At 41.4% G+C, this 21256-nt stretch overlaps 1 protein-coding gene across 2 annotated transcripts in view; it reads left to right on the top strand.

The window, feature by feature from the left end:
- The window catches only part of SLC4A4 (solute carrier family 4 member 4), a 343893-nt gene extending 323021 nt beyond the window's left edge, over nucleotides 1-20872 (top strand). Inside the window, exons 20-25 of one of the 2 annotated variants that reach the window (XM_075544221.1) lie at nucleotides 2618-2686; nucleotides 6197-6370; nucleotides 8358-8519; nucleotides 11986-12082; nucleotides 15156-15235; nucleotides 16624-16730. In XM_075544221.1, the coding sequence (XP_075400336.1) occupies nucleotides 2618-2686; nucleotides 6197-6370; nucleotides 8358-8519; nucleotides 11986-12082; nucleotides 15156-15199 (546 nt within the window). In that variant the 3' untranslated portion in view covers nucleotides 15200-15235; nucleotides 16624-16730. Of the gene's footprint in view, nucleotides 1-2617; nucleotides 2687-6196; nucleotides 6371-8357; nucleotides 8520-11985; nucleotides 12083-15155; nucleotides 15236-16623 lie in introns of both variants that reach the window. The other variant, XM_075544222.1, reaches the window with a different exon arrangement.
- Nucleotides 20873-21256: the final 384 nt, after the last annotated feature.

Genomic DNA, 21256 nt, shown 5'->3' with positions numbered 1-21256 from the left:
GCAGAGATTAAAAAGAAACTACTACAGGAATCTAACTGATGTTCATAACTTATACTTCAGTTTTCACCTTCCACCTTTTTTTTTAATTTCCCAAAGAATTAAAAGTAAAATAACAAGAAAGAAATCATCACATATCAAAGAAAATGAAGTGCTCATCCCTACAGATGTTGAAAATTAATGACTCAAAGCTTCGTTATTTTTATGTTTGGGTAGAGGCCTGGAAATGCAAGCATATGGGAGCCCAGGCCCGGAGCAGGCTGTGTCCCCTCTTTCTGGTGGTTACTGGGTATTACAGCTGAGGCTTCCCGCCCACCGCCACCACCACGACTCCCACCCCTGAACATTCTCAGTCACGCATTTTTCTTCTGACCTTGAGATCAAATTAGCTATGATTAAATTATTAGAAAAAGCATTAAGAGTTTTATATAAATAAATTCCTCATAAGTGAGGAATTTCCATGCCTAACCAATTGCAAGTAGAATCAATCCTGGTGTGTTTTGAATGTCCAATTCTCCAGTAGTGGCCACCTATCTCAGAGCTAGAATAGAGGCTGATGGGAATTGTGTTTACTGAATATAAGTGGTAGCATTTAACAATTACTGTAGGACACACGGCATTTTTTTCTGGCCACTATAGCCTCGTTTGGGTGACTTTGTTAAGATTGGTTCGCTTGAGTTATAATTGTACTATTTTAGCTTTGACAACTCCTGAAAGTACTTGAATTTCTGATTAATATGTAAGATTTGGAGACCCTTTCACAAAAGTTCCCAGAAATGAAATCCTTTTTAATGTGCTTAGCTACTTCATTACCCAGCGACATTTGCAGAATCGAGGAAAGTTTAAAGACCTTGCATTAGGATTACCTACCATATTTTTGTAGTAACATAAAAGATTTTTTTGTTAATTAATGTATGTGAAAGCCAAAACCCACTAGCATCGAGTCACTTGACTCGGGCCCCTGGTGACCCTACAGCGCAGGGCAGAACTGCTCCATCGGGTTCTGAGGCTGTAAATCTTTCTGAAAGGCTGCTGATGCTTTCTCAGGAGGTGCAGCTGGTCGGTTCACGGCCAACCTTTCCATTAAGCAAGTACAATGCTAAAGCCACTGGGCGAGCATGGCTCCTAATTCGTCCATTAATATGTACTAATTCAATTTCTAAAGATCTGTATTAAGTCATGTTGTAATTAACCACTTCCAGATGTTTGATGGTCTGTTCAAGCCATGCTCTGTTAGTCTTCCAAATAATACTGAGCGGAAGAAAGGGGCAGCCTTTGATGTTTGTTTTAGTGAAAGAAGCATTTGTACATCAAACTGATACACCAGGTCATGAAGATAGGAATGAAAAGCATCCACAGACTGTTCTGAAAGCAACTTTGTCTCGGAGTGAGGCACATCTCTACCTTACAGTCCATGGAAGCTTCTGGCTTACAAGCAAGCCTTGTATTTTATTTTTCTCTAAAAGGAAAGGCACACAGAACTACTTTTCCTCCTTAGTTAAGTAAAAATGCTACCAGAATATATACCATATATACTCGTGTAACAGCCACATTTTTCAGCACTCTTAATAAATCATTTTCTTGGGAGCTCTAACAACTCTTATCACAATCCATACATGCATCCATTGAGTCAAGCACATTTGTGCATTTGTTGCCATCATCATTCTCAAAACATTTTCTTTCTACTTGAGCCCTTGGTATCAGCTCCTCATTTTTCCCCTTCCTCCTCTTCCCTTCCTCCCTCATGAAACTTTGATTAATTATAAATTATTTATTATTTTCCATGTCTTGCACTGTCTGATGTCTCCCTTTACCCCCTTATCTGTTGTCCATCCCCTTAGGAGGGGGTTGTAGGTAGGTCGTTGTGATTGTTTCCCCCTCTCTCCCTCACCTTCCCCTTCCCCTTCTGATATGGCAACTCTCAATATTGGTCCTGAGGAGTTTGTGCTGTATTCCCTGTGTTTTCCAGCTCTTATCTGTACCCATGTACATGCTATGGTCTAGCTAGATTTGTAAGGTAGAATTAGGGTCATGATAGTGGGGGTGAGGAAGCATTAAAGAACCAGAAGAAAACTGTATGTTTCATCAGTGTGAGCACATTTTTAATGCAGTTCTTGTGGTAAAATTAGGTACCTCGGCTGATATTCAGGTCAGCTTATTTTCTAGTATATCCGGTAATCATCAAACGAAAATGACAATTTCCTTTCACCTTTCTCCTTTCATTGCCCATCTCCTTTTGTTTGTAGTATAAATGGTTGAGGAACTTATCAATGGGTGAGTAAGTACACTGATTCGAAGTCACTTTATTGCTATAGCAGGAGCCATGGTGGTATAGTTGGTCATACTTGAGATGTTAACTACAAGGTCACCAGTTCAGAACCACCTGTCGCACGTGGCTTTCTACTCCGTAAAGAGTCTGCGAAACGCACAGAGGCAGTTCGCCTCTCTCCTCTAGGTTCACTATGAATCGGAGGTCCCTCGATGGCACTGAGTTTGTACTGTCCTCTATGTGCTCTTCAGCGTAGAGCTAACCTTTATTCCAACCAGTTCTCACTCCTGAATGCATTGCTGATTGTTTTGTTTGTTAACCTTTTTTCCCTTTTTTTGTGGCCCTTCCTAGTTTATCCCCATGCCTGTTCTATATGGTGTGTTCCTGTACATGGGGGTGGCATCCCTTAATGGTGTGCAGGTAAGTTTTTCATAGCCATCTAAGAATAGTAGTTTGTTTGTTTGTTTTTGTATAGTAGGGGAAATAGTCTGGTCATTAGTCTTTGAAGAAAATTCAAATAATTAACGACTGGCTTTTACATTGTGTTCTTTATTCTTTACCATTTCCCTACTTGTTACATGTGAGGTAACCAACAAAGTCAGTCTGTTAGTGTAGTACTTACCGGCTCTTGAGGGACGCTGGGAGAGGTCATTTATACAGAAGGCAGGAAATCTAGGACTTTCTCTGTTGCCTCAAGAAAGACTTCTAACACTTTCAGCGTACTCTTGGCGATCACCGTGTATCCATCCGCCTTCACGCTGTCCCTTTTGGATTTGCTTTTCACACAGCTGTAATCAATGCTTGAAAGGGTTGCACCAATAGAAAGATAAAGTCGATGTGCTTTGTGTGTCGTTTCTTTTGAAAAGTTCAGCTATTCACCCCTTGGTTGAAACTGACTACCCTTGTTAAAAATCATTAGGAAAAACATTGTAAGAGATGGCTTTTTTCAACTGAGTTTTAATTTAATTGGCACCAGGAAATTGGAAGTACTTCTGCTTTCTGGCACCTTGTTAATTGTAGCCCGATTTAGCACTTAGTAATGTTTTAATGGGAAAAGACTGCATGTTCTTTGAACATTGTAAGAATTTATGTGAACCCCTTCACAATAGTCCTTGCTTTCATTTATTAAATTTTGATTAATTTGGTTTAAAGTCAGATAGAGATGGGAAAGTGATCAGATCCCCAGAAGAGAAAAGGCTGTTAAGATTTTACCCTGGGGAGGTGCATTCAGTAGTGATCTTCACCACTGGGAAATGTGTTACACTGTACCCGCAGTACAAGCTGATTCAACATATATATGAATGGGACTACATGAACGTGAATATGGGTTTATCTGTGCCCGCTGGGAAGTACATATTTATAAAACAGACTTCTTTAACAGGTATTGTAAATATTTGTCATTATTTCATAAATGATAAAACATGGAACATTCAAGCAGACAATTTTATTATTGTTTGCCCTGTCTCCGTGTCCAAGGAAGAGTAGCAACCCGGTTCTTTCCAGCTCAGCCCGGTGCTGAGAATATTTGCATTTTCACCCCAGATACACTGGATTCCAGTCTACATCTTAATACGATGCCGAAGGTGAATCTTAAAGAGATCTTGGTAAAGTGTCGATTCTGATTCAGTATCCCAGCAGTCCCTGGGTTACAAACAGGAGCCTATGTCTTAAAGGATTTGTAGACCCCAGGCTAATCATTTATTCATTTAGCTTTGGGTAAGGAAAGTCAAAAAGCCTTTGCAACCACTTAAAAGCAACACATGCAGCAAATGAAGGTGGTTTTGATGATGGGTTGATTCAAGGAGCCCTAGTGGTACTGTCAGGGAAACCTTGGACTACTAACCGCAAGGTAGGTGGTTCAATACCCCAACCTTTCCTCAGGGTGAAAAAAAAAGTGAGGCTCTCTGCTCCCATAGAGATTTACAGCCTCTGAAACCCCACCGAGGGTCCCCATGAGTGAACACACTCACTCAATAGGAACTTGTTTCAGTCACTTTACAATGGTGGCAAATGTGCACCACATCAAAGCAGAGCTTGGAAGAAGGCAGTAAGCCCTGCTCAAAGATGGCGGCCCTCCATTCACGATGACCGCCAACCATGCTGCTTGGAATGTGTTGACTCTCCACCACCTTGCCAGTGAAACAATCTCATGCTCCAGACTCCTGAAAGACCTCACTCTGCCTCTTCCTCATCTCCCATTTCAGGCCTTCAACCATTACACTCTCGTGTTCTGGTTACCTTAAAGAATCACTCAAAATGGTACCATCTCCTACCTCTTCCTGTTTGTTTCATCAACCATGACAGAACTGGTCTGAAGCTCTTATGAACGTGCAAGTCAGAATTTTCTTTAAATCAGACATCAGTCTCCCTAGGATTGCTTGTGTTTGAGGTTAAAAAACAAACAAATCCAAATTCTCAGCAGGGGGTCAACCAGAATGTACCCTGCTTCAGAGTGCTTTATCCATCCATTGTTGGTACTTAGAACATGCTTATTAAATTAACTAGAAGGGAAGAATCATCCATTTCTGTTAATAAACATGACTGCAAGTATAGATAGGGAACTTCTTAAATTCTGAAATGCCGTTTTTTCTTACCTTTCTCTGGATTCTCCCTTTTTTAGCTATTGATAAGATTTGATTTAGCGAGAAAATTTGCAACCCAATCTTTATAAAGGAGAAACCCTTCCCTATGAGTTAAAATTTGCCTTGGACAAAGAAGGAAAACAGTTTAGATAGGACAATCTAATAGAATCAAACTAATCTAATAGATCGCGAGTGGGAAACTTTTTTTTCTGCCAAGTGCCATTTGGATATTTATAACATAATTTTCAGGCCATACAAGATTATTAACTTAAAAATTAGCCTTCTGTATTGGGTCAAACAACTAACAGCCCTAATACAAATGGCTGGAATGATTTCTCTTTGATGAGACACGTGATGTTAATTGATATTGATGATGTCATGGGCCTTGCACAGTGTGCAGACCAGACATTCCCTGCCCCTTTTATAGATGATTCTCTCTGAAAGAGTAGTTTGCTTTCATAGATCCCTTTTCCTTCTAGAGTGATGTTTTCTCCATGTTCCTAATCGATTCCCATCCTACAACATAATTTGTGATTCAACAGCTGTTTACTGAACCTCTGCTATCTCAAAGGCCCTGTCCCGTGTTCGTAACTGTCATCATCATTATCAACACATCTCCGCAGTTTTTCTTTGAAGCGCAGTACCTGGCAGATAGATGCCCAGTCATGATTTTAGTACATATAAGTGACAGTGTGGTCGTCCTTCCTTGAAATAAATACCTGGTTGTTTAGATTTCACAGCTCATTGTAACATTGATGTGATTAGTCATTGAAAAAATGGTAGTGCATTGTTGAACCTAGTAGCTATGCCATAGATAAAAAGGGCAAAATGCATGAAATTAGAAACAGATTCCCTTTTCACGTTGAATTTTTTTTTAGTATCCTTGAAATGTATATTCTGTATAGAATTAGCTCCTCCTATTCCAGACAGGCCAGCTGAGACACAGAAAAACACACGAGTTGGAGCGCTTCATTGAGTGTATTGCCACTGCCATGCGCGCCGGAGCCTCCCTCCAGAGACTCGGATAATAAAAGTAGAAACGAAGAGATGTGCATCTATAATTGATATTTTGTGTTCTTGCTGAAGTCTTTGATTAAATACAACATTATCTCGTATGTCTGCATCAGATCCTATGGAGCAATAATAAAAGCTAGATGCACCTTATGTCTTCCAGTATCTGTGCTAGACTAAATTTCTGCTTTCTCAAACCAGTGCTTGTCCCTGGAAAAGGACACTACTTGTTAAATTACAGAGTATAATTCATGGTGGTTAGTTAGGCTCAGTGAATATGGCTTTGTGTACTAGATCCTGAAATAATGCAGTTTTGCTTTCTTCCTGCCTTCCCCAGTTCATGGATCGCCTGAAGCTGCTTCTGATGCCCCTGAAGCATCAGCCTGACTTTATCTACCTGCGCCATGTGCCGCTGCGCAGAGTGCACCTGTTCACGTTCCTGCAGATGTTGTGTCTGGCCCTGCTCTGGATCCTAAAGTCAACGGTGGCTGCTATCATTTTTCCAGTCATGGTAGGGATCCCTTAACTGAGCCTACTTAAGACAATGTATAGCTCTCATCTGGCTATTGGGAAATCGAAGGCCCACCCATGTGTATTTAATTGTGCTTCCAATTTTTCCCACTTTGACTCAGGAAAACTCTGCTCCCAATATGATTACAACCTAGGAAACCCTGTGGGACAGTCTTAGAAGATTTTTCTGAGTCGAAATAGGCTTGGTGGCATACAATAGCACAATGCCTCATACATAGTAGACACAAACGCAAGTTAGGTTTTATGATTTTTTAAATATGTGTCATTGAGCTGTGGCCCACAAAGTCAGCAGTTCAAAATCACCAGCTACCCCTTGGGAGAAGACAAGGCTTTCTACTCCTGGGAAGAGTGACAGTCTTAGAAACCCTCAGGGGCAGTTCTACCCTGTCCTAGAGGGTCACTATGACTCAGTGTTGACTCGATGGCAGTGAGTGAGTGAGAACAGATAGAGTACATTTCAGTCCAAATTTAGAGAGGTTTCATGAGTTTTGAAATGTCTTCTAGTGTTTTTCTTCAAGAATAGATCCTAGAATCAAAGATACAGAGTTCAAGAATACTTGTTTTGGAGTTAGACAAGTTGTACTATTGGTCTCTTGATCAGGCGTTATGATCTAGAACAAGCCAATGTCTCCAAGCTTCCGTTTCCTCAGCTGGGAAATGGAGATAATAAATACCTGCCCAGGTAGAGAGTAACGGAGATGCCCAGTGTTTAGCACAGCATTTGCTACACCGTAAGCTTCAGAAGCCCCAGGGAGAGTCACTACGAGTCAGAATCAGTAAAGGGCAGTGGGCAGTGAGGAAGCAATGGTCGTGATCTCAGTGAAAAGCTGTGTCTCATTGGCGTTGGGGTGACCCCCTGTGGTTGGACAGGGCTGTGTGCCACAGAATTGGCAAGGCTGTGACCTTCCAGAAGCGGGTTGGCAGGACTTCACTCTAGGTCCCTCTAGGTCAGTGGTTCCCAATCTTCCTAATGTCACAACCCTTTAATACAGTGCCTCATGTTGTGGTGACTCCCAACTATAACATTATTTTTGTTGCTACTTCATCACTGTAATTTTACTACTGTTATGAATCATCATGTAAATATCTGATATGCAGGATGTGTTTTCATAGTTACAAATGGAACAGAATTAAAGCATAGTGATGAATCATAAAACAATATGTAATTATATATTGTGAAGTATATATTTCTAATGACAAAGACATGAAATTTTGTCTTGAAGCATGGTGTAGCATGGGTAACAGTCTTCACACAGGGTGCTCGTAGGTGGGCATATCTGCATGTGGGCGGACCTGCCCCTGGAGACAGACAGAGGAGCGGTGTCTCGGTTTCTAAGACCATCAGAAATATGTGTTTTCCAATGGTCTTAGGTGACCCCTGTGAAAGAGCCGTTTGACTCCCAAAGGGGTTGAGAACCGCTGCTTTAGCTAGTTTTGAACCACCAGCCTGCCAGTCATAGTCTCATGTTTAACTCTTTGCAGCACCAGTGACACCTGATTGAAATGGTCTATGCAAACAATCAAGGGATCCTGCAGTTATAATAGTTTCAAGACGTTTTGTGATACTGTGTGATCTACAGATTTCCTTTATTTTCAAACGCTTGTGAAGTATTTTAATTGTGAATAATTAGAAACCCTATACAGGCCACCATTCCCTTTGAGCTTTTCAATATGGTATTTAACATCATGACAAGAAAGGAATCCGTTCCAAATATAACGATTTCACATTCACATTTTAAGCCAATGAGATTATACTTTTCAGAGACCAAACTGACTTTTAGCAAAGACTTGCCTGAGCCCACTTTCACCAGGAAGGACATGTGCAGACAACCCACGGGAGCCATGTGGAGACGGTCCCGCGTGAAGCACGCACGCAGCGACCTTCCTGCACGGAGGGGCACGGCTGCACACACAGCGGCTCCTGCCAGCAGCGCGCTCTTTCATACGTTCTGCATTTCTCCTCCCAGATCTTGGCACTTGTCGCTGTCAGAAAGGGCATGGACTACCTCTTCTCCCAGCATGACCTCAGCTTCCTAGATGACGTCATTCCAGAAAAGGACAAGAAGAAGAAGGAGGATGAGAAGAAAAAGAAAAGGAAGAAAGGAAGCCTGGACAGTGACCATGATGATGTAAGGAGCTTCCAGATTGTCACAGTAAAGTAACAAATGTAAAAAAAAGGACAATTCAATTATTGTCCTGGTGAGAAATGTGTGGGATGAAGAGCTGAGTTCTAAGAGCGTATCCCTACCCATGTCACATGTCATTCATGGGCCCTCTCCTTGACCTTGATTTTTCCTCTTCCGTGTTTTCTATTTTCTCAAGGCTTTCCCTAATGATGAGACATTCAAGGGGACAAGCTGACTTCCCAAAATACATCATTTTCTTAATAATCGCGATAAAGGAAAGTTGTTTAGTCACGCTATAAAATGTGTGTGCATGTTGTAGATAACCCAGGCTTATATTTGAAAGACTAGCTGTCAAATGATTGTCTCTCATATTAAGCACAATGGGGACAGACCTTGGTGACCCATCCACATGATTTGCTGCTCGAGACGACCAGCAAGCAGAATTTCCTACTTTCGTATTCATACTAACATGATGCAGGATTATTTCTTTGAAACACTTCAGTAAAAGGGAAAAAAGATTTCGAGTTTGGAATCTTTTTGCATAATTGTAGTGTTTACTGTCATCGTCCAGATGGTCCTCCCGCGATGCGGTGTTTAAGTGAAGACAGAAAATTATTGCCGCTTTATTTTCTTCAAGAGACTATTCTGAAGAAACACAGATGCTTCGCTCGGGGTCTGTCATACGTGCTAGGAGAGAAGCCGGGATGTGTTTTCCTTACACACATGCACATGCACACGCTTGCGTGCGTGCACACAGCTTCTCCGGTGGCCTATTGAAGGACCGCCAAATGGCGGTTTCTGTGCGAAGATTCCACCCGGACTTTAAGCAGCGTACTGTGCCATTTATGTTTTACATCACCTGCTGTAACGTGGGTCTCCAGTTGTTTTTTGTATGTGCTCTTCTGTGGCTCACATGTTGATTGAGACTGCTGACCTTAACCTTAAGCAGCGGGCCATTTTTGTTGTTGTTTTAAGTACAGCCTTTTATGCTTTCTAACCACCCCACCCCCAAGATGAAACGCTTTAGACTGAGAAATTTTGGATCATTGTCCATGTCCACACAGCCAGAGGTGGCAAAGCTACAATTCTAAATTAGGGCTTCTTAGGGACAAAGAATCGGGTATCTGAGCATATTCTATTTGGACAACTTGGAAATAATACAGGGAGGGAAGGCAACAGACAGGGTTGGATCTCATACGAGTCAATCGAGTAATAAAAGGCTAACTCCACAAGGCACGTGTAGCCGCAGAGAGCATCGAGTCGGAGGGAGCTTTGACACCTGTCATGAGAAAAAGTGATGCATCTTCTGTTTCCAATAAGGACAGAAAAAGAAGGAATGTGTTTCCGTTGGTGATATTAAGAAACCATATTACTAAAATTGTTTGTTTACACATTTGAGTAGAAATTAAACTTTGAAGTAAATGTCTTGACCAGTCAAGACTTTTCTTTTAAAGGCTGCCTGAAATATCAAGGTGGCTAAAGCAGCATCTCACTTTGAATTTCTAAACAGCGACAGCAGCTATGGCCATGGGCACTCAGTTTACAAGTCCTGCCTGGCACATTGAAGGCATGAAGTAGTAGTAGCAGTAGGGAATTCTCTTTTCTAACAAAAAATATATTATGTCAACATCAAATTTAGGGAGTGTCTTATATTTCATGCTCACTAGTACCAAATCAAACAAGCACTTGACAAACTTCCTCTGATTTTTGCATTTGATTTTCAACAAGTCATACCCTCTTTAAATAATGATGTGCTTTTATTCCCCTCAGAGTGACCTTTTAGGACAGACCAGAACTGTCCCTTCCAGGAGGCTGTAAATCGCCCTGGGAGCACAGTGACTTTCCTCCAGTGGGCTGCCTACTGGTTTCAAACCACTGACCTCGCATTTAGCAGCCGAATGATTATTCCCTACCTTAAGTTTGGTTTGGGGTTTGATCTTTTTATTAATGATACTTAACTTTTATTAATGATATTTTCAATAGTCAGTTCCCTTTTCACCAGCTCCAGATTTCTTGAAGATAATGCTACATTTTACCTGTTTCTTACTCTTTTTTCTTCTTCCCCTAAAAGAAAACAGATTTACATAGTTCTTCTTAGCAAACCCCGTCGATGTGTGAAGCAAGTTCTATTTGTTGAGTTGGTATTTGAGGTTTCTACATTTGGAAAGTAGCTTTCGGATTGTCCCCGTATGGTCTCATAATGTGGGGTCTGTGCATCCAGGGAGCCACCTGGAGTCTTGGAGCTCCAATATTTTGAGCACAGTGGAAATTGCAATGTGCCAGTGTATGCACCGTCCGTAGGCATTTGAGTTTGTCTGGTACTCTGTGCCTAATGGTTGGTTACCAACGTATCCGTCTATACATGATAGTATTTTGGCAAATGTTTGAAATACCGTGATAGGACATGCCTCTCTCAGCACTCTCGCACAAGTACATGCGTGTGGCATCTTCTGGGGGGGGGGGGTTGTTTGTTCTTTTACATTTATTATCTGAATCTTCTAAGAACATTGCATCTCATTCACTTCTTCATATCCATTGATAAAAGAATTTTGGATGTGGAATAATCAACTTTGTGTTAAGGTTTTATTTCCCCTTTGTTTTCTATGAACCCCAGTTCTCATGTTTTCTTTCAAATAGAGTCTTTTGATATTTTTGTTACAGGAAATAATTGGATCATTTCAGGACACACATAGATTTGGATTCAGCACCAAAGATTGTATCAAATAACACAAAGACAAAGCACCAGACGGTTATCAGCCGGTTGAAATCTAGCGCAGCTCTGACTAAGGCCTCCCTAACTGCCCGCTGGGCACAATTTGATGCTAGCACCATTCTTTTCAGATTATTCTTCTCGTAGTTTGTTTAAAATTTAAACGATCGTCAGGACAAATTGAAAGGAAATTTAACCAATGACAACATTGAGTGGAGTCGCTGTCTCCCTCGAGCGCCTCTGCACGTGATACGGAAGGTCACGTGACAGTCGCCATGGAGAAGAACGTTAGGGCCACCCATTTCCTGGAAACTGAGTCACAGAACATAAACACAGCAAGAATTTCCACACCAAAACAAAGCCTAGGAGGTTTCCTTGAATGTGCTAAAGCAGAAGATTTCATTGCTCAGTTGTTTCACACTTGAGATTACTTGTTTCACACTTACTTCAAAACCATGCAGGTTTGTTGACTGGGAGTTGGGTTTTGAGAGCGCTTTAGACTGGCTTGAACTGCTAGGGATGTCCACGTGATGCGGTTCCAGCGTTCGTCAGCCCAATCCCGCACACTCAGAAGGGGTGAAAACACACGTGTGGCCGCGGGGTAGGTGCGGGAAGCTTGCAAAGGGTGACAGCGTGCATCTGGGACTTCCCATCTCTGTACCGTGTGTCTGATCGGCTGGTAGCTTTGATCGGGTCTGGGGGGTCGTGAGCGCTGTATCCTAAAAACATTCTGAAAACGTTTGTCCGTTTCCTTCACAGTCCGACTGCCCATACTCAGAGAAAGTTCCAAGTATTAAAATTCCAATGGACATCATGGAACAGCAGCCTTTCCTAAGTGATAGCAAACCTTCCGACAGTGAGTAGAACTAACTCCCTGCACGCCTGCTGAATATGATTTGCACTTGACCTCCATTAATTTCCCTATGTTTGCTCTCTTTGTTTGCTATGTGCTATTTACGCTTCATTATCAAACCTTATTGTTACATCCCTTGAGTTTCATTCTTAAGTCATTCCTTTGATCCATAACTTTAAATTTTGTGTTTGGTAGTTTTCTGTCTGGCCCAAGTCTCCACGAGTTTCTCAATGGCTGGACTCATTAGCAGGTTTCTTATTCGCTTTTCTGCCTTCTGCTGGTACCGAAAACGTGCAGCTTCTAGCCCTACATCACTGTCTGTTACTGTTTGTCTTCCTTAGGCTTCGCTCAATGACCAATCAGCTCCAAAGATAAATTGTATCACAGGGCTCTCAATGATCGATGATCTCATTGCTAATATTGAGAATTTGAAATAATTGTTATTTTTAATTAAATTGGCAATCATGGGCAACCTTTTTTAGGTATAATTTACAAGATACATGCCTTTTCTTCCTAATTTTGTTTTGAATTATTCTGAATGAAAATACTTTCCGTAACTGTGCTGCTTTTTCTAGACTAATGGCCTGGCACGGTATTATGGTTTGTGTCAGGTTATCTTTTCTGTTGTAATTGAGGTAATATGCCTCTTTTAGAGGACAAAAACTTCTCTTGTTGCATTAGTGAATATCTTAAGCTTTTCAAAACCAAGTAGTAGTATTGACTCCAAACTACTGGGTACTTTGAGATTTCGGCTCCATATAGGCTTTAAGTATATTGCTTTCTTCCAGGAAAGAAGAGCCCAGTTGAGGCTCATTGTTAATTCTACTTGACAATATAACTTCAATAGCAGGTTTCCAAGAAAACTTTGAAATTATTATTTATGGGAAAGATGAACATATTAATTACATATTGCTGAACAACAGATTAGTGTACAAATTTAAACAATACACAGCTATTTTCTCACACAGCTTTGAAGTTCAAAATTTTAAGGGTGGCTGAATTTTGCGAGTCTGGCATAGGATACTGCATGCGAGCGCAGCTGAGCCCTTGCCTGGGACTGCAGTCTCTGAAGGTGGGACAGAGCTAGGGAATCTCAGGTTCCAAGGTCAGTGGTAAGACCAGGAAACTCCGTTCCCTCTCATGTGAGTATCTCCTTAAGGAGATACTGCTGACAGGACTTCCCTCAGAGCAATAAAGGAGAAACAAGGAACAAAATACAATAAAAGCTGTATGTTTTTACTAAAGCCATAGTTTAGAAGTAACATACCACCACTTTTGCCACATTTTCTTGGTAACATCTACTGACCCTAGAAAAATGTGACAAGTTATATCACAAAGACACAAGTACAAGAAAATGGAGAGAAACCACATTTTTTAAAAACACAACCATATCTCAGGATGGTAACATACTAGAGGGTACCCCAAAAAGCTTGATTTTTTTTCTCCAAAGCTATGTATTTAACTTCTTTTTTTAACAAAACAAACTTACCACCTTCAAAGTACTCTCCATCACACTTAATACGTGTGTCACACTGAAATTCTATTCCTTCGAACATTTTTCAAACTCATCTGTTTGGATGGCTGACAGCACCTCCGTTGATTTTTTTCTTCACCCCTTTTATGTCATCAAATTGCTGTCCCTTCATGTCCCTCTTCATTCATGGAAACAAAAAGAAGTCACACAGAGTGAGGACAGGTGTGTAAGGTGCGTGGGGCAAGAGAGGCATGCTGTTTTCCGCCCCAAACTGACGCACTGAGATGAACAGATAAACAGCCAGAACAGATGCATTGTCGTGGTGGCAAAATCAGCCCCCTTGTCTGCCACACATCAGGCCTTTGTTGTCGCACACTGTTATACAATCTTTTCAGAACTCTAAATAGAAAGCTTGTTTAATAGTCTGGCCTGGTGGAATGAACCAAATGCTCTATCCCCCTCACATCAAAAAAGCAAGTGAGTATCATTTTGAGGGGGCTACCCCCTTGTACCACCACTTCTGCCGCATTGTCTCAGAGATGTCTGCCCACCCTGGTACAATGTGGGACGTGACCCTATAAGGACAGAAATCCTAGGCGGTGGAAATCCCTGGGAGCCATCGTGGAGGCTAACTTACATACTGGGTTTAAAAGGTAAAGCGTTACAACAGTCTCACCTTTGGTATCCAATTTAAGATTTAAAATCTGCATACTCCTTTCAGTGGGATTTGGTGAAAATTCATGGCTTGCTAAAGTCATGATCAGGCTTCTTTTTCTTGTTAAAAAAAAAATCTCTGTAGCATTAATGACAAAAGGAAACTGTAACATAAGAAGACTTCAAAAAGCTAGTGGAAATGTTGAATGAAAAGATCATGGAATTTTCCACAGACCTTTTGAAGCTCCCTCACAAATAAAACCCTTTAAAGTTGGCGTCCTAACCTGGAATAGCCTAAGCACAATTTAAAGATGGCTTTATAGAATCTTTATTCAGAATTGGAGGCTTTTGGAAAAAGTTTAGGGTAGGTTTACTATGTAGTTCTAATGGTTATCCTCAGGAAGGTGGGGGGGGGGCAACTTTAAAGGATACAAATGAATTGATTTATTAGAAATTTACTTACACAAAATAAGCGCGAAGCTATTTTCCAATGTCATATTGATCATTCAAAATCTGTAAAAGAAAAAAATACATATAAAGTAGAACTTCTCTCCAGTGTATCTTGGTGGCGTGTCCCCCCTTGAATAACTGCAGGAAGGAGTTGTGAAAACCAAAGGTGGGCAGAAAAGCCAGGCCAAGCCTTGGACACCCACCTCCGTGCTCTTGCCATCTAAGAAACCGGGCCTCTTTTTCCCTCCTTACTAACAGGAGCCAAGGAAACCTAGAGTGGAGGAAACTGCAGGACCTTGGCCTCATTAGACTACTTAGCTGCTTAGTTTGAGAAAATGGCTATTTCGGTGTTCTCAAATGGTCTGTCCTCTTTCCAGTCATGACAAATACGTCAGTGAGGGGCACAGGCTGATGTTTGCAAACACTTTCATCTTTACTAGTCTCATGCTCGACCGAAGAGCTGCTGCATATGATTTCTTCATTTCTTTTTTCCTCCAGGAGAAAGATCACCAACATTCCTTGAACGCCACACATCATGCTGATAGAATTGCTTTCCTTCCGTCACGGGGCATGCCAAGGTACAGCTCCGCCCGCGGGTTCGGATTCTGTGGGACCATTGATTGCACTACACAAATGTAGTCTCTGGTGGCTATTGCCAGAGCTCCTTGTCCGGATCCCACTCCATGATTTATCTTAAATAAATTATGGAGTCTGCACATCTCCTCCCGGCTTTGTTGGTGGAAAGCACCCTAAGAGACCCACGCCCACCTAGAAAGGATGGGATCTCCCGTGCCCATTGCATTAAAGTTCGGGCTCACCTGTGACTGAGGGGTAGCTGGCATTTCCTGGCAGCTCGCCCTCATTAGTTTCCTTCAGTCTCCAAAGGGATTTCAGGTCCTGTTTACATTTTAAAACGAGAAAAATCTCAGACTTTTGACTTAATATAAGCACACACGCCCTCCCCTACCACCTTAACCTCTGCCGGTGCAGGGGTCAGTCCACAAGTATTGCTACAAAATCAGAGAAACCTTTATTAAACAAAAGTATTAACGTGCGAAGCTGTTTTCTTTGCATCGCCTCGGCTAGGTTTATGCACTTGTAAACGTGGGGTTCCGCCTCGCTCAGGTCTCCGCACATGAAAACAGCTATTGTAGCACCCTTGAAAGATGCAAACTGTGCTCCTTGTGAACGTTCTCTGTGGCGTTTGGGAAACAAAGAGAAATCTGAAAGGGCACAATCAGGGCTTTGGGAGGTGGCTAGGTTTCCCCTGAGGTTCGCATCACAGGGCCCGCTCTGTTTTGACAGAGGACAAACTCCTGGTGCAGCAATCTCCCCATTGTGGTTTTCCATGTTCTTACATATTTTTTCCTAATACGGTCCTTTGTGCTAAGGGAAAATCTGCCAAGATGATCCTTTTAGAATAATAATAAACCAGTTGTCATAATCTTTTGAATTTATTTCTCTGCTTCGAATGTAATGGGCCCAGCAGATCCCCTAAGAAGCCACTGTTTTGATTTGGCATTTAAAAAAAAAAGCATCGTTATGATTATTTTTTTTGCAAAGGACCCAGAGGCGAATGACACAAGTGCATCGCCGAAGAGACCTTGTTTGCAGTTGCAGTCACTGGCGATGGCGGCACATGGGAGCATGATTTCGGGGGTGCTAAATGTGTGCAACACGGGCAGCACGACTTTTTGACTTACCCTCCCCTTGGCTCATCTCTGATAGTTCCCCTTCTCCATTTCTTCTTTCTTTTAAAAGCTGGTGTTAGGAAATTTTTACTTGATTTCGTAAGCCCCCCTTTGCCCCATCTAAAGGCTGGATTCGTGTGAGTACGGAAGGGCAAGATCGAGGTTTAATACAGGCAGAGCCGTCTGTTTCTGTCCGATGCAGAGGCCGAGAACGGACGGTGAAAGCAGTGCCATGGCCTGACTTGTTTGTCTCTTTCTTTGCCTTTTCCTCCTAGTCCTCCGAGAACGCCAGGCAAAGTCGCGCCTCAAATCAGAATCGAAATGGAGCCTGAAGACAATGATTATTTCTGGAGGAGCAAGGGAACAGAAACTTCATTGTAACCTGTTTATTTTCCTGAAAACTGACAGTTGTTCTTCTTTATGTTCTTCGTCATTTCCAACGCCCCCCCCCTCTGGTTATTTGTTTTTAAAGTTATGTTTTGTTCTGTTGGGGTCACTGGCCAAACAATACAGGGCTCTCTCTGCTTTCCTTGTGCATAGGGAACTCAAGACCTAGTGCACCATTCCTTTTACCAAGCACCTGACACGTCTTCCTTTGTTTCTGAGGCGGTTAAAATGGCCTCTTGCATCCCAATGGCATCGCTCAAGACATGCACAGATCTGCCCCTTTCTTAAGCAGAGGGCAAAAGTATTAAGGATTTGATGACACCTTTCATTAAAATACTGATGCTTTCGAGCTGTGCTTGCTGGCTCGCCTTCCTGTCTGGTAAAACCATCTCTGACCCGCAGGCAGACTCCGCTCTCGCGCAGAGAGCGCACCTGGACTGGAAAACGTGCTGCTATTCTAACTTGCTCTTGCTTGTAAGCCCTAGATCTTAGTTACCATCAAAAGGAGAAAACCGAACGGTACTTTACTGCCTGTACAGAAACGGTCGCCATCATTGTAGCAAGTGCTGGAACGTCCCTTTTCCTATGCAACTTTTTTTAACCCTTTAATGAACTTATTTGTTGAGTACATTGAAGACTATTTTTCTTCCTAGATTTTGTTGTTTAAATTATGGGGCCTAACCTGCAACTTACTTTTTTGTCAATTTTTTAAACTTTTTTTTAATTACTGTAAAAAAATGAATTTTTTCCTGCAGCAGGAAACATAGTTTTGAGTAGTTCTACCTCTTATTTGTAGCTGCCAGGCTTTCTGTAAAAATTGTATTGTATATAATGTGATTTTTACACACACACACACAAATACACATTTCTAGGGAAAGTCAGAGCATTGCATCAGATTAAAAGCACCGTTTCTGGGCACTCCCTTCTCCCCTTTTATGTAAGAGAAATCTAACTGTTCGATGATGAGATTGGGTGAGAAGGGAACTCCCTCCGAGGGAGGGGGAATCACTGACATCACCCTCTGGTCGTCGGGGTCCCCAGGCACAGATGGGGACTGTATTCCCGTGTCGTCACCCTGGGCAGTATTTGCAGGCATTTGTTTCAGTTCCGACATTGTGTGTTTGTGTTGCTGCTCTGTGAGTGGCAGGTGCACCTAGGTCCGAAAGAGAAAGGGTGTGAGTAGCTGGCGGGCCCACTCACTGACCTTCCTGCGTCCGGTTTCATAAAACCCAAACTGTATACCAAAAAGCCCATTGGGGTCCAAGAGATTTCTTAGTACGCAAGGATAGGTAAATACATTTTTGTTACCCAAATATCAGTCACTGTCATTGACATAATAGCCCAGAGAAGCAATGCAGTACCCATAGGAATGGGCACAGACCATTGGCACAGCTGGGATGTGTATATGGGAATGCAGAGGTGTATCTGTACACACTAGAAGAGTACACACACATTTTTTTAGGATGCAAAGGTAGTTCTTTATCATTGGGACATATAAAATATCTATGTGTGTATGCATATGTGTGTGTGTTTCAAAAAACCATATTGAGAATCTGACCTTTATTAACCAAAGTTTAGCATGGTATTTAAATGTAATGTTTTTAATAGGTTGTAATATATACTGTGAATGTGCACTACAAATAACAGTTTAAATGTTGAGTCCGTAACAGTGGATTCATGGAACCACACTTGTGACATACCCTGACTAGAAGAGGTTGTTGAAGGAGTGCGAGAAACAGAGAAAAACCACGTATTTCAGTTTCATCATATACACCGAGCGGCTCCCACTCACCTGAGCATTACATTGCAATTCCGTCCTCTTGACATTTTGATGATCCAAATTTTCTTACATGAATTCGCTTTTATTTTTTAAATTTCCGATCATCTTAAACTTTTCGTATTAGATAAATTAGAGGGAAAGAGCCTACAATTTCTTATAAAAATTATAGTAGGACATCACATGTTACTGTATTACAATTTCACACGTCGATTCTTGGCATCTTGTTTATATTTAGAGCTATTCTTCAAACAATGATTCTGTGAAATCTAGTTTTCCATTGCCCTAACCAAGAACTCTCCAGGGAGCTTTCCCCATTTCTTTAGTTATGGGCACATTGATACAAATTTAAACCAGTCATGTTTAATAAGTTGTGCTTCATCTATGCTCTTGTTCAGTGATTTCAAATGTATTTGAAATACATTTGTGTGTATTTTTTAAAGCTCCCGGTTTAACACTTTTTTCCTACTCAAGAATCGGGCAATTTTTTTTCTCTCTCTCCCATTTTTTTTCCTTTGAGTTTTTTTTCAAAGAACTCCTGAGGAGCTAAACTCATCTGTATAGGCTTTGACTTGGTCTAAGAGCTGTCTGTCCCTCCGTTGATGTCCCCTGCTCTGCGGTGGCATATTGTATTCAGGGTATGACCCCAGAAGAGTGTCTTACCTTGGCAGAGGGGAACCCAGGGACGTTTTCAAACAGCATTACTTTCTGGGGATCAGAAGGAGTCACCAAACAAACAAAGCCTGCTGTCCCAACATAGCTCCCAACATGATCTCTATTTTACCAGAACTTGCTCATGGCCTACGAACTCACCGGAGGGCTGTGTGGCCTTATTTCTAAGTAAACAGGACCCAGAGAATATGACAGGATGTGTCCCCCAGGGCATTGGGACCTGGGGTGAATTCTGAAGGAAAAGAGTCCCGTGGCTAGTCCTGTATTTCTAACTGGACACTCCTCGTAACCCGACGTTGAGTAGATGTAGGGGGACAGGTAAAGGTGGTCAAAGGAGCATGCGCATCTCTGGTTTCGGCATTCGAAAGCAAGCCTCTCGGAGTTACTGTGTTCCTTGGTAAAGTCATGCTTCTGTACCGTGTGATATACGTTTGGAATCCTTTTTCATGTGCCATAGACAGTAGTATTCTTGCTTCTTGTTTCTGCCAGGCAGTGGGGTAGGGTTGGCTGGAGAGATAGATGGGTGTCGTGGGGAGAAGGAGGAAGGGAGACATATTACTGAAGAATAAGAAAACAAACAAACAGAAAACCTCCCTTCCCAGCCCAACCCCTGACCTAAAAGAATGAGGGAAAATAATTGACCAACATCAGTAATTCAGTTTGTGTATGTTTTATGCACACGCACCCCTTCCCCCCCCCCCGCCCACACACACACACACACACACACACACACACACACAGAGTAAATCTTTTATCAGCTGTATACTGGTGTTTAGAGAATGATTGTCTTCCAAGTTTGGGGGGTTTTAAACTGTGTTAAAGTACGCAAAATGTATTGACTGCTGACTCCTATCTTTAAAAATAAAACCATTTGAGTTCTATTATAGAGGATGACATTGTTCAGGGATGGGACAAAGTTTTCTTCAGCACTTTCCGTACCGCGTAGAGATTTGGGTGCAGGAGCCTGTGATTTTCTTACCTGCATTTCATGACAGCAGCCGCTCTTCACAGCATGCATGTGAAGACTTGGAATCACGTGGCTGAAATACAGTCAATCAAAGAATATTTTGTAGCATATGACCGCCTGAATGGTCTAAGGACTTTTCAGAAGATGATTTCGCTGATTTTCATTACAGCCTGAAATAAAAAATTTTGTAATATATGCTTATTCGGCCACGTTTTGATTTCACCAGAGCTTTGGGTATGTCCCATTTCTTGGCTCATTTCTTTGTGCTCGATTGGTAGATACACAAATTCTGAATTCTGTTTCCTAGACAAACATTACAAAGAAATTTCAACTCAGGGCTAAAGTCATCCATTGCATCTTTTAGAGCCAGAAGTCACTTTGTCCCAGTCCTACAATGTGAAAAAGCGAACAGTTGCCTCTTTTAAGCCATTTCTATGGCTGGTACAGATCCGTACACATTACTTTTCAGAATCAATACGCACTTTCAGATATTCTTATTTTTATTCTCTTAAGTCTTTATTAACTTTAGAGAAATAATGCATCTTTTTATTTTAAATGAAGTAGATCAACATGGTGGAACAAAATGATAAAGAACAGAAAACATTTCAATATATTACTAATAATTTTTTCCAATATGAAACCTAAAATTCCTATAACACTATAGTATTTTACAGTTTTATGAAGCTTTCTATTGTGACTTTTATGGAATTAAGAGATGAAGAAGATGAGATATTTTAGCATTTATATTTTTCAAAATTAAATGTATACTTAAAATAAAGTAACTTTATGCATTTACGAGTGTCATGTGCTTCTTTGTAACCCCTCACATAATTGTTGGGTAATATTACGGCTCTGGGTGCCATACTAAATCAAAGATGAATAAGTCAGAACTTCAATGTCAGTCTTCAGATTGCTTATAAACACTCCAGGCAGGAGATCAAATAAGTAAGCAAAGCATGTAAAATACAAAATTGTAGGAATTTTTATTTAGATATTAACAATTGTGCAAGGTTTCAAAGCAGGAAAACATTAAGTCCAACCAAGACCCACAGGAATAGGCTCATTGAGAAGCTAATACTGCCGTTGTGCCTTTATGAAATTTATG

The sequence above is a fragment of the Tenrec ecaudatus genome, chromosome 3 (genome assembly GCF_050624435.1).
Source record: "Tenrec ecaudatus isolate mTenEca1 chromosome 3, mTenEca1.hap1, whole genome shotgun sequence".
Classification (NCBI taxonomy): domain Eukaryota; kingdom Metazoa; phylum Chordata; class Mammalia; order Afrosoricida; family Tenrecidae; genus Tenrec; species Tenrec ecaudatus.
The sequence above is the reverse complement of the archived record's forward strand: the minus strand, read 5'-3'. Positions and strand labels throughout refer to the sequence as shown.